At 42.0% G+C, this 13,225-nt stretch overlaps 1 protein-coding gene across 3 annotated transcripts in view; it reads left to right on the top strand.

Moving 5' to 3' along the window:
• Sdccag8 (serologically defined colon cancer antigen 8) overlaps positions 1-13,225 on the top strand; it is a 201,260-nt gene that overhangs the window by 998 nt on the left and 187,037 nt on the right. For all 3 annotated transcript variants that reach the window (XR_003377060.1, XM_005348997.3, XM_026779834.1), the window contains exons 2-3: positions 9,505-9,657; positions 11,383-11,468. Coding sequence is in view for 2 of the 3 variants with exons in the window: in XM_005348997.3 (XP_005349054.1) it covers positions 9,505-9,657; positions 11,383-11,468 (239 nt within the window). In the remaining variant the exon portion in view is untranslated. The remainder of the gene's footprint in view (positions 1-9,504; positions 9,658-11,382; positions 11,469-13,225) is intronic.

Below are 13,225 nucleotides of genomic sequence, written 5' to 3'. Positions count from 1 at the left end.
TGGTAGACCAGGCTGGCCTCGAACTCACAGAGATCCGCCTGCCTCTGCCTCCCGAGTGCTGGGATTACAGGCGTGCGCCACCACCGCCCGGCTTAGCTCTGTTATCTTGACAACATATATAACCTCAGGAAACTTGAGACCTTGCTATGTTGAAGTTGTAGTGTCAGCTACACCTGGTTATTGTGGGGAACAAATGAACAAAATAAATATTAATAAGTGTTAGAATGCTTGTCTGGCATGTGGAAAGGAAGAAGAGATGGGCATATAGTAAATGCGGGACATATAAAGTAAAAAAAAAAGACTTCATTCTCTTGGTTGTGATGCACTTTTTTCTATTCTGCATTTTCATTACTGCATAGGTTATGGCCAACAGTTAAAATGTGTGAATCATTTGTAGCGTGATTTATTCAGCAAATACTAATTGAATGCCTGATTTAGGTCATGAATTTGCAGTGAGTCCCTATCGCTGTGGAGTCTTTGGCTCATGGGGAACGACCATAAACAACGCAATTACAGGTTGCTGTGTTTTCAAGGGTGACAACAAGTGCTCGACACATAAATGCTCATTAAATGTTAGTCACTAATTTTTGCTTCCTTCAAAATTAAAAAAAATGAGGAGACTGGAAAGTTTATCTCCTTATGACTCTTGACTTTGTAGGCTTGTATCTATTGGTGTTTATTGTCTATATCTATTGGTGGTGTTATGGACTGTCAGCGTCCTCATGTTCAAACTATAGGATGAAGGAGTTAAACGCCGTCCTCAGCCTATTGGTATGTCCAGAGTTGTTGGATACCCAAGAAACTGCTTCTAATTTTTTATTTGGAATCAAGAAAAATACTGTGCTCAGGGATATAAATGGTTGTAATTGTTTCAGATTGGTAAATTTTTCTGATTTTTTTTGTGGTTTCATCTAGTACTTTTGCGACATAATTTTGGGTCTTTATTTAACCACTGGGGAACTATTTAATATTAATCATTTTGATATAGTCACATGATTGATCTGACTGGGGCAGCAGGGAATGAAGAAATGACAGGTTCAAGTTCCATCCAGATGCTGTGGGCCATGGACTCAGTTGGAGAAGCTACAACAGTGGTCTGGAAACTCAGGAGGAGTAGGGGGTTTTTCTGTAGATGAGCAGTCTGGGGCTGCAGTCCTCTGGGATGAGGAAGCTGTGGTCTATACTTCCTGTATGTACTGGTTTTAGCAAAAGATCAGCTGTATCCATAATTTGACCAGGGAATCTTTGCCATTCTCCAGAGTCTGACCTGGGGAAGGCCTTGGCCGTTCCGATGGGTCTGATGCACTGGAATCCTTGACATGGCTGTGCTCATGTCAAAAATACACATTCATGCAGGACTTTATCTGCTCCCCACACTTTGAGGGGTGCTTTAATATTAAACATTTTGATATAGTCATAGGGCTGATTTCAAACTAATTTCAAAGAAGTAGGTACTTGACTTGATGAAATAGCACTGGTCTAGCCTGGAAAAGGTCCTGAGTTCAATTGCCAGCACCATAAAAAAATTAAATATTGTAGTAATATGTGTAATAATACTGCTATTGCTTCCAGTAATTATAGCATGAATTCCTAATTAAAATAAATGTAAATTCTGTAATTAGTGTTAAGGTCAAACACATTTCACCAATGGCAAATGTGAGATATAGAAAAAGATGAACATTTGAAAACTATCAAGCCATAGCTTTAACAACTTGATTTTCTCCTGGTTTGCAGGATGTATTATTTATTGATTTGGTGGCTTCTTATATTAGCATATACAACAATATTTAGAAGGAAACAAAACAGGTCAAACATCAATCACCACTTTCAGAGAGGGTTTTTGGTTTTTCAAGACAGGGTTTCTCTGTGTAGTCCTGGAACTAGCTCTGTATACTAGGCTGACCTCAAACTCAGAGATCCACTGCCTCCTGAGTGCTGGGATTAAAGGTGCGTACCACCATCACCACCCAGCAAGAATAACTCCCTTTAAAGTAAACTTTTGTTTCTGGATAGTCAAACATTGGTGAATATGATGTCATTTGTTATTTCAAGAGTGCCCAATATTTAAGAGTACTGGTATAAAATGTCTTCCCTAGTTCATGTACACTGGAAGACAAGTCAAGTATTGGTCTTCTATTCCTATTTATTCCTGAGACTTTTTACTAATTGCTAGTGTCTCTTCATTTTATGAATGAGCCATATGAACATTCAAGTTTCCAGCATGGTCAAAGTGAGCGTCTCGCTGGTGTCCCGGGAGCCACAGAGCTGAGTGGAGAACTAGAAGGGAATTTTAAGGCGTCCTAGCAGGTTGATTAGGTGTCCATTTTCCTAAGGTGGGCATCAGTCAAGGTACACAGTGGATGGGAGACATATTTGTAACTAGGGAATATAGCGACGGCATCTGCTTCCTCTGTTTCAGCCCCCATAATGATGTGTTTAGCACTGGCCCCCAGGTGGTGGCCCTGTTTTTGGAGGTTGCAGGATGTTTGGGGTGAGGGCCCCAGCATACCATCACTCCATGTTACCTGGGCTAACATGATAGATTGTCTCCCAGTTATTCCTTCCTTTGGGTTGCCTGTGTCCTGGGTGAGAAACTGCAGAAGAGACTGTGTGGCACACACCTGTATTCCTGTTACTTGGGAGGTTGAAGCAGGAGGCTAAGCTCTTTGCTTCTTGGTTGTCTACAGTAGGAGCAGGCTGAGAGTTCCTGCCCCCAGAACCTGAGCGGCAGCCCTGGGCCATCTCAGCCAGGATACCAAGGGACCTTAGAATTGTGAGTAAAACTCTTTCTCAAGTTGCTTCTGTGAGATATTGAGTCCCAGTAATGAGAAAAGTAACTAATGCTTTGTTCAATTTAAATTTCGTGGATTGCTCTGGGGTGTAGCCCTGCAGTAGAGCAGCTGCCTGGTGAATGAAGGGTCGGTTCAACCTCCACCATTGAAATAAATGATTAAGTAATTTTAGTGCATAACCGTGTGAGGACACGAGATGAAATCAACTAGGTTATAGCCAAGAAAGTGATAGAAAGTCAGAACTGCAATTAACCCTGGATGTCTTAGGCGTCACGCATATGAGCAATCTGTTCCAGTATTTAAAGGGAGTGAGGCCAGGCGATGGTGGCGCACGCCTTTAATCCCTGCACTTGGGAGGTACAGGCAGGCAAATCTTTGTAAGTTTGATGCCAGCATGGTCTACAAGAGCTAGTTTCAGAACAGGCTCCAAAGCTACAGAGAAACCCTGTCACGAAAAACAAAAACAAAAACAAACAAACAAAAAGGGGGGGCGTGAGATTGCAAGACAGTGTGTCTGTCCCCACCCACAGAACCAGGCCGCGTTCCTGGTACAGCGTGTGGAGTGCAGGCAGCTAGCAACTGCGCCTTTCTCACCCGATCAGACGTTTCCTTTCCACCTTAGGCTGAGTGGACAGACTGCTCACACAAGCTGTGTGTGACAGGAACACATACTTTCTCTTTAGACACAGCCTGTGTGTACTTCTCCCCTTTGCCTTCACAACATTGGTATTTCAGGCTGCAGATGCAGTCTGTGGAGAATATGACAAAGTCAGGAGAGAATGTGTGACTAGGAGCCAGATCACTGAACTTTGCCAATTAGCAACTGTGTGACCTTGGATAGGTTAATAAGTTGGATCTGGATTTCTGCTTCCTCACCTGTAAAGTTAGAAGCTTGGACTAGATGTGAGAACTGTTGCCTGTAGGAGCCAAGGCAACCAAGTGTGGAAGGGACTTGGTGAAAGACACTAGGAAAAGGGTCAGCTTCTGTGCCCTGTGCTCTGCGCTCTCTTCCTGGCTTCCTTCTCCCCCACTTCTTCCTTCCTTGTGCTCCTTCTCTAAGAAGAAAGCCAAGCGTAAACGCCTCTAAGAGCCTAGTGTTCCCTGTCACCTGGAGGACTGGTGACCGTCTCAGTGCTCTGAAAGATAGACATTGTGCTCATGTCTTATGAAATTCCAAGTAAGGAGTCACTGGAGTGGGCAGTGAAAGTGAGGCGGGGCCTGTGGCGAGAACACTAATCTTGAGGAAGGTCCTTTCTTTGTATTTGGTGTTCTTGGAGAAAACTGGGGATAATGTTGATGGGAGATGTTTTTCCTGGATATAGGGAAGAATTCACATCTGCAGAAGGGTTGTATAATAACACTAGTAACTGAGAGGTTTGCAGCTAGCAATGATGTCATCAGGACCTTTGGCCCACTTAAGAACACATGTTTATCTTCAGGGAAAGTTTCTCTTTTTCTCAGACTTACACACAAAAAACTTACATTTTTTCTTTTCTATAAATATTTCTTAATATTTTTATTCTTTGCCGCGTATTATTTGTCTGTAGGTATACACACACACACACTCACTCACACAGACACGTACATGTATACTTCGGGAGATCTAAAAATTAATTATGAATGTTTTTGATTATATATTCATGTTTTTAGTGGCTTTGTTTTTCTTTTACTAGAACAAAAATCAATAAGCAAGGCATAGTGAAATATGCCTGTCATTTGAGTGTTGATGAAGCTGAGGCAGGAGGAGTTCTAGTTCAAGGCTACCCTTTGTAATTGAAAACAAACAAGCAAAAATCTCAATTTTCTTTATCTTCTACTAACGAGGTCAAAGACAAGATTTAACAACAGACAGAAAAGACACTTCGTGGAAGTCACCCTAAACCATTCCTGTAACCATGTTGTGTTCTTGGAAAGAGGATGCCAAGCTATTGGGATAATGAGAAAAATTATATTTGCTCAGAATCTTTAAAGATCTGTACTTCAGTGACAGTACCAGTGCATGGCACAGTTTTCACGTGAGTCCAAAGAAAGGTTCCTGAAGTGCACTCTGCACACATCTCAGCAAACTGGATCGTGATGGAGTTACTTGAGCCCACTGGAAGGCTTGTAGGAGTGGACCTATATCACATACTACATCAGGCTCCAGCCTTGCAATAAACTAAGCTAAACACAAAATTTGATCTCTTTATTACCATAGAAATATTAAAGAATCCTACATTGGCAGTCGTGGGCTTTGGTTTTCTCCTGCCCTACTGGTACTAACAATAGCTGGCTGTGCTGCCCATTTCATCGAAAGGCTGTTGTATTTGTAGTTATAATAACGTGGTAGGCGTGGGCCATGCCACTGGGAATAGCTCCTCCAGGCTGAGCAGGAGCATGCCACTGGGAATAGCTCCTCCAGGCTGAGCAGGAGCGATCTGGCTTTATTGATCTCAACCAATGAATCTAAACCAGGGGCAGTGTGTCTGGCAAGCAAACATTTAGTAATGTTCACAGACTTTGTTGATCCTCATGACTACGGGTGGAGGGGCTGTTGCTTACAAGACTTGTCTTTGTTCCGACTTTGGATGAGGCTGTTTATTTCTCTCATGGTTCTGCTACCTGTTGGTTCTCTAGTAAACCATGGCAGCTGTCTTCTAAACTGGACTGTGGTTCAGTCAAGTAGGAACAGACACATTTCTCTTGTCTTCCTGTGGTGTCAGTTTTCTGCTTGTCTGCCTGACCTAAGCTTGTGTCAGGACCTGCACAGCATCCCATATCTCAGGCTTGGAAAAGGCTGATCGCGTGTTTTCTCTGAGACAGCTGGGCACTTTACAGGATGAGTCCCCACCCCTACACTGGGACATTTCTTTCACATCTTCTAGGCAGATGGAAAATGTAGAAATGAATAATTGATTAGATGAATGTAGCTGTTGGTCTTACACGAGTGGAACTTACATCTTGTTCAAAACCATGTTAATGTCACCCCTAGCTGAGGAGCTGTTGGCAGGTTCTGTGGCTGGGGGAGGGGTCATTCTTCTTCAGTGGTGTAGCTACTGGTAAACTGCCCTGCTCCTAAGTAGCTCCATACCCGTCCTCATGCAGGCAATCCTAATAAACTCAGGGGTTTATAAAAGAAAAACAACAAAATAAACCACATTTAAATAGGAGAAGACTTCTGGGGGCACAGAAAGGGGTCTAGACAGTGTGGGTAAGGGGGAGTAATGGATGTCGAATATGATCAAAAACCTTATATGCATGCATATAGTTGTCAAAGTTTAAAACTGTGTTTTAAAATGTTAACATTAATGAAAAGAAACTCAATGGTGAGGCAGGAGTTAAAACGTAGGAAGAAGAGAAATTGGACTGAGAAATGAGTAAGACACACTTTGACTTTAGTTTTTGGCTTAAGTACCTTTTCAGTGATCATTGTATTGATTGATTAGATAATGGGCTGCAAAAATAATGTTCACTTGCATATATTTTCATGTGATCTGTTTGCATTTATATTCATGATTAAGCTTATATTCAGCCTGCGGCTAGTGCGGGAAAGAAGAAGCCAGAATGTGTTGTGAGATGGGGGACTATGCTCTGAGAAAGGGGGAAGCGGATAGTCTTTGGCTCTTGTTAGATAGAGCTGTTGCCATGAGCAGCAGGTAGGAACCAATGCCAGGACCCTCCCATTAATCTGGCTTCCTCAAGTGAGAGCAGCATTGAGCTGCATTTGATGAGTAGCGGATTATGGGAGGCTTCATTGCAGTGGCTCCAGCTAAAGAGTTATAGCATTTCGTCTGTCTTGAATCATCTGAATTTATCCCTCAGGATTAAGTCAGTCTGTGTATCCTGAGCATGCTGCTGTCGGGAATTGAAATCACTTAGTGTGCCTTGAAACACTACACTAAAATGATTGTAAAATTCAGTTACCGCCTTGATTTGGTTTTAGGGTGTAGTTCTTGCAAAAATTCCTTCTCTGAACCTTACAACTGAGTGAGTAGTTGCAAAGATAAAGCAAATAAACCAAAATTCACTTTTTGAGGGGGGCTAATTGTTGATCTGAGTGTCTTGTAATTTCATGCAATATTTTTGATGCATGTAATACTGGTGTATTTCTGAAAGACTGAATAAGAATACTAGAAACAAGGTTAAAAAGGTTATTGCAAGTTGACCTACAGGCTGAGGATGTTGCTCAGTCACAGAGCCCTTGCCCAGCCTTCCCTTGGGTCCAGTGTTCAATCCCTAGGCTCACAAAATAAATAATATATAAAGTGGAAACTCTGCCATTGTTGTAATCTCATGAAAGAATGATACCTGTAGGGAATGCCCACTGCATTTTTCATCACAATATAACTCTTAGCTTTTAATTAGAGTAGGTATAAATAAATAAATAATTATTCTTTGTCTTAGAAACGATGTAATTTGATAGCTCCGTGGACATACTTTTAATGTTAGTTGAATCTTCTGTTTCCTATCTAATGGATGCTGTAAAGGCAAGAGCTTTATTTATAGGTTTAAGGGCATAAATCTAAATGTCTAAACTACATTGCATGTCATAAACCACTTTGGTTTTCCTTTTTCATTGAGAAGTCTTTTCAGAAAAGATTGAGTTTTAGAAAACCGCTGTTGCCCCTTGTTATTGCTAAAACCAGGACTGCATCTAATGTGGACCTTCTGGAACCCAGGGTGAGTAAGGAGGGACTAGACCTGGCTTAGCACCAGGTGTGCGTTCAGAGGATGGTCTGTGTGGAATTCAGATTGCTATGCAGAAAACTGTGGTGGTAAATTCACCATGAAGACAATAGGATTTCCTCATTCATCTCAGACAGGAAAAGCCGCTTCTTAGTGTTATCCATGTGGAAGGTGAGTTTCTCTAAGTGATGAAATCACATTACATATTTTCTAACATGGAGTATTTTTTTTCTTTTAAGTAATAAGGTTATTATTTTTGGTTCTAAACTTAAAAGTTAGTGACATTGTAGAAAAATGTATAATTTATGTTCATAAATGTGTTTTCATAGATGACTGACAATGAATTAAGCCTTTTAGAAGTGTGTGTGTGTTCACATGCTTAGGCCTGAGTGTGCATGTATGGAGCTAGGAGGATGGGCTTGAATGTCTTTCCTCAATTGCTCTCTACCTTTATCTTCAGAGACAAGGCATCTTTTGAGACTAAGGCTGAAACTCATAGATTCAACTAGAGCGGCTGACCACTGATCCTCAGTGATCCACCTATTCTCTCCTACACCAGCAGCGGGGTAACATATGTGCTCTGCCACAAGCAGCTTATTACAGAGGTGGTGGGGATGCGAACTCAGGTCCTCCTGTTTGCAGAGCAAGCACTTTCCCAACCGACTTTTCTCCCCAGCTTTATTTCCATGCCATTACAGCCAAATGGTCTCTGGAATCCTTTGAAGGCTACAGTAAGCACTTTGGAAGATAGGTAGAGCTGCTTCCTGTAGTCTCAGGGTCTGTCCCCAACCACTAGCTTCTATTTCTCTTCAGTAGTGTGGTCAGCTCTCAAGTAAGCAGTCCAAGGCAGAGAAACAAACCCCGCTGACCCTTCTAAAGCTGAGATGTAACTGTCACTGTAGCCTGCTAATGCAAATTTAGGCCTGTGAGGAGGTGCAGTGTGTCCCTGAGGCTATTTCTAGAGATGAGCTATCATAACAATATACCTTGAAGTGTTTCATCAGAGACATGTTTCATGCTGGTTAATTTCAGTTTCGACTCCAGGGGTGGTCATTTGTACTAACCGAGTGTCTATGGGTATGATGTAGTCATCCAGGTTATGCATTATGCTACCGTAAGCACCCAGCTGTGCAACTCTTAATCAGAACTAGTCTGAGCAGTTTGAATTCTGTTGGTGAGGTAGGGCTGTTAGATCTTCAGAGAAAATAAGGCTTCCCTGGGCCAGAATGGTTCTGTCCACTCACCTCATATCTCTAGGTGGGACTGGAGAGTCTCAAGCACTGAGGAAAAGGAAGTACCTCCCCAGGCTGCTGTTATCTCACCACAGAGGGAGCTCAGCCATTCAGTCCTCCTTCTGGCTGCATCACTGAACTGACTGGTTTTCTGTGTCGGTTTGACACAAGCTAGAGTCGTCAGGGAGAAAGAGCATAGTAGGTTGAGGAAATGCCTCCAGGAGGTCCAGCTGTGGGGCATTTTCTCAATTAGTGACCAATGGGGGAGGGCCCAGGCCATTGTGAGTGGTGCCATTCCTGAGTTGCTGGTTCTGGGTTCTATAAGAAAGCAGGCTGAGCAAGCCAGGGGAAGCAAGCCCATAAGCAAGCAGAACTCCATAGCCTCTGTATCAGCTCCTGTCCCCGGGTTCCAGCCCTTTTTGAGTTCCTGTTCTGACTTCCTCCAATGATGGACTATGATCTGGAAGTTCCTGTTCTGACTTCCTCCAATGATGACTATGATCTGGAAGTGTAAACCAAATAAACCCTTTTGTCCCCAACTTGCTTTTTAGTCATGGTGCTTCATCGCAGCAATAGAAACCCTAACTAGGCAATCCCACACACTGAATGTTCATAAAGCGTGAGCAGGAACTGTCTTGCTAACTGTGAACTTCATCTTCTCGTACCTCCTCTGTTATGTTCCTTAGCTAGCTAGAGCTAGAATTCTACTTTTTACCATAGGTCCCCCTGAGACCGATACTCATTTTGAGGATACCTTATTGTCTAAGTACTCCACCATCCTGTGGGCCCTGACTTTCATCAGGCTTTTATTGCAGAGCGTGCCAGTAGAAGCCTTCACCAGCTGAAATGTGCCCTGAGAGAAGTTGATGTCACTGTGGAAGAAGAGGCACTGGACCCTCCCACCAGCATCAACGTAGAAAATGAGGACTCAGGGGTGGCCTGGTATGAACTGCAGCACAGCCATGCTGGTGAGTTGACTGTCAGCCTGAGCATGAATGGCACACAGTAGATTGTCTCATCTTCACAGAGTTGACTCTGTTCAGTTGGCCACTCTACTGCTAAGTTTCTATTGCTGTGTTATGAAAAAGCTATGTAATTCCTGATTTAGATTTTTTCTTTTGACTTCCAAAATCCCATAGGCTTAAGTTCCAAATCCTTAGGATGGAATAACAATATATTCCTAACTTACCAACACTCCCTAACCTACTGCTCCAGCCAGACCTTTTCATACTGCTGTTTTAGCCATCCTTTTCACAGGCCTCATCTGAACCATCTGTCTTCGAACGCAGCCATCTCTTAGCAACCTGACCCTGCATCCATGCCTTTATACCACAGTTCCTCATGACTGCAGCTTCTGACACCTTCCCACCCTGTCCCTAGCACTGAGGTCCTGTTGACTACCACTATTAGTGCCTACCGGAAAGCAAGCTCTTAGTGCTGTGTCCATGTCCATAAAGCTTCGTGCACACTCTAGAGCTACATTCAGAGCGTATTTCTACAGGTGTGATTACTTTACTTATTAAATTATTACTTAACCTGGAAACAACCTAAGTGCCCTTTGACTGAAGAATGGATAAGGAGAATGTGACATTTATACAATGGAGTACTACACAGCAGAAAAAAATAATGACATCTTGGATTTTGCAGGAAAATGGCTGGAGCTAGAAAACATTATTTTGAGCAAGGTAACCCAGATGTAGAAAGACAATTATTACATGTACTCACTCATATGTGTTTTTTTTTTAACATAAAGCAAAGAAAAACAGCCCACAAATCACAATCCCAGAGAATTTAGACAACAATGAGGACACTAAGAGAGACATACATAGATCTAATCTACATGGGAAGTAGAAAAAGACAAGATCTCCTGAGTAAATTGGGAGCATGGGGACCTTTGGGGAGGGTTAAAGGGAAGGGGACAGGCAGGGAGGGGAGCAGAGAAAAATGTAGAGCTCAATAAAAATCATTAAAAAAATTTAAAAAGTAGTTTTTAAATTTTCATTCTTTTCTTTGTATCCCCAGCCACTAACAAAAATCTTATTGCCTAATAGTAGTTTAAGCAATATTTGCTGGCTTGATGTTTGGTAATAAAATGTTAGTCTGCTTTCCATCACTATCACAACATCTTAGAGAAACAAACTTATAAAGAATATACTTTTTCTCTTTCTTTATGAGACAGGATGTCACTGTGAAGCCTTGGATGGCCAGGAGCTCTCTGTGTAGACCAAGTGGGCTTGAACCTGTGATCACCCCAAGCCTGCGTCTCCCAAGTGATGATATTACAGGAGTCTGCCAACTTACCTTAGTGGGTTTGTTTTGGCTCATTTTTACATGTGTTAGCCCATTATTGATTGGCCTTGCTTCTTTGGGAATGTGACAGGGAAATTCCTCCAGGCAGGCACATAGTGCTAGATAAAATACTCACCTAATGCCAGGAAGGGGAAAAGAGAAGAAAGAGGTGGAACCCACCTTCCCCTGTAACTTAAAGACTTCCCACATTTAATAATTTGATTTAATGGCCAAATCCCCAACTCTTCACTAGGTCCTACGTCTTCTATCCTTTATTTCTCATTAATGTTTAGTGAAGGGCATTTTCCTTGGGGCACAACCTTTGGGGGACATTTAGAACCTTAACTATGCATAACCCATGGATCTCTAGCAAGGTCAATAAATTCATTGCTTTTGCTCTGTAGTCAATCAACTCAAAGCTTTGTTGCGCCAACAAGCAAGTAAGGACAATGAGATGTCTCCACCACGAAGACGAAAGATGTCCCCTCCGGTAAGTGTCAGGTCATCCTTCGGTGCCTGACAAAAGCATTGGTTTTCTAGCTTTGCTTTATTTTCCTTGTCAGTTTGAGCAAAAGAAATTCCTTCGTCTCTAAACATTTGAACTGAGGGAATCTTGTATTTCTAATTTATTTTGTAGATTCAAAAGTGGCAAGAGAATGGTTTGAGAAATGTATTTTGCAACTCTTAGCGAATATATAAAAATGACAATCAATGCAAAGGCATAATGTTTATTAATATGTTTTAGAAGTTCATGTCTATATTTAATCATTTGTAGGTTATTAATTGTAATGTTAGACCCCCCTCCTTTTAAAACTGTTTTATTTAGTGTTATAATTAGTGAGAAATTATGCAGCATTTCTTTGAATTTATATAACTTTGAAGAGTTTGTCATAGTTTGGATAAACTTAAAGAAAAATACCAGATATATTTCCCATCCCAACAATGCCTTAGTTTTACTCTCAGGAGACCCAATATGCTTCTAGCATGCCATACTGGCGATGAGAGTATATGTCATGGTACAGAGAGAGGCATGGTACATCTAATTAACATGCCTTAGTTAGTACATAGAAATACACAGTGAAGGCAGGGCGATGGTGGTGCACGCCTTTAATCCCAGCACTCGGGAGGCAGAGGCAGGCGGATCTCTGTGAGTTCGAGACCAGCCTGGTCTACAGAGCTAGTTCCAGGACAGGCTCCAAAGCCACAGAGAAACCCTGTCTCGAAAAACCAAAAAAAAAAAAAAAATAAACAGTCTTTTACATATGCTCCTGTGACTGGACCTGTGCATTTGTAAAGCACATTTGTAAAGAAATTCTCCTGGTGCAGCCCTTCCTCCCCACCCTGATTTTGTAAGCTCCAGAATGCTAGTGCTCAGCTTTGTCTTCAAAGCTACTAATGGACCTGAATGTGCCGCAGCCCTAGCAACTTCTCTAATTGACTTGAGAACACTCCATTCACCTCGTGCTTTTAAGAGCATTCCAGAAACCAAAGGCCGGCAGTAGTAAATGCTTATTAAAATTATAATCAGTAGCTATAAATTTTGAGTATGTGAATGAAATGTGTTTCTGTAAAGTAAGAGGTGAGCATAAGAGTATGTGTCGGGAAGAATGCAGGGCTCCTGCGAGGATGCTGTTGTGACACTTCTTCTGGAGCCAAGGCAAGCCTCATGTTTCTAGAGTGCAGCCTGCAGGCTTTATGTTCCGTTGTCACACAGGCTGGATAGTAGGTGGTCACTGCTACTGTGGTTGTTAATATTTATGTTTTCCTTCATGGGTTTCTAAAGAGTGTTAAATATAATATATCATCTTCCCTTATGATTTCGAGAATTCCAGGACATAGACACAGTATCCTTTTAGCAAGTCTGTGACATACACTGTGTGGACCTACAGCCTAGATTATGATTTGGCCTAGTTCAGAGTTCATTGTTTTAGACCCAGTCCTATTCTTAGGAAAGAAAATACTGCAGTCAGGAATAATGCTTTAAAAGCATTAAAATTAATTAATTAAAATTAAAGTCATCAAAAATCAACTTGGTGAGAAACAGAAAGGTTCTCTTTGCAGGGCTTCCTGTCAGGTGGCCTGCCGACTCATTTCCCTTTTCCTTCTTTCTTCTTCCTTAAAAAACCAACACCAGCAGAAAGAACTTTCTGAAATGTCTTCTGGGCTCCTTAGGGCAGCTTGTGTGTCTCCTTTATGGCTTAGCCTTAGAGGATCTGTGCCCAGGAATGTACAGGTTTAAGTTGCTGC

The sequence above is a fragment of the Microtus ochrogaster genome, chromosome 6, assembly GCF_000317375.1.
Source record: "Microtus ochrogaster isolate Prairie Vole_2 chromosome 6, MicOch1.0, whole genome shotgun sequence".
Classification (NCBI taxonomy): domain Eukaryota; kingdom Metazoa; phylum Chordata; class Mammalia; order Rodentia; family Cricetidae; genus Microtus; species Microtus ochrogaster.
Note: the sequence above shows the minus strand (reverse complement) of the source record. Positions and strands in the feature narration are given on the sequence as shown.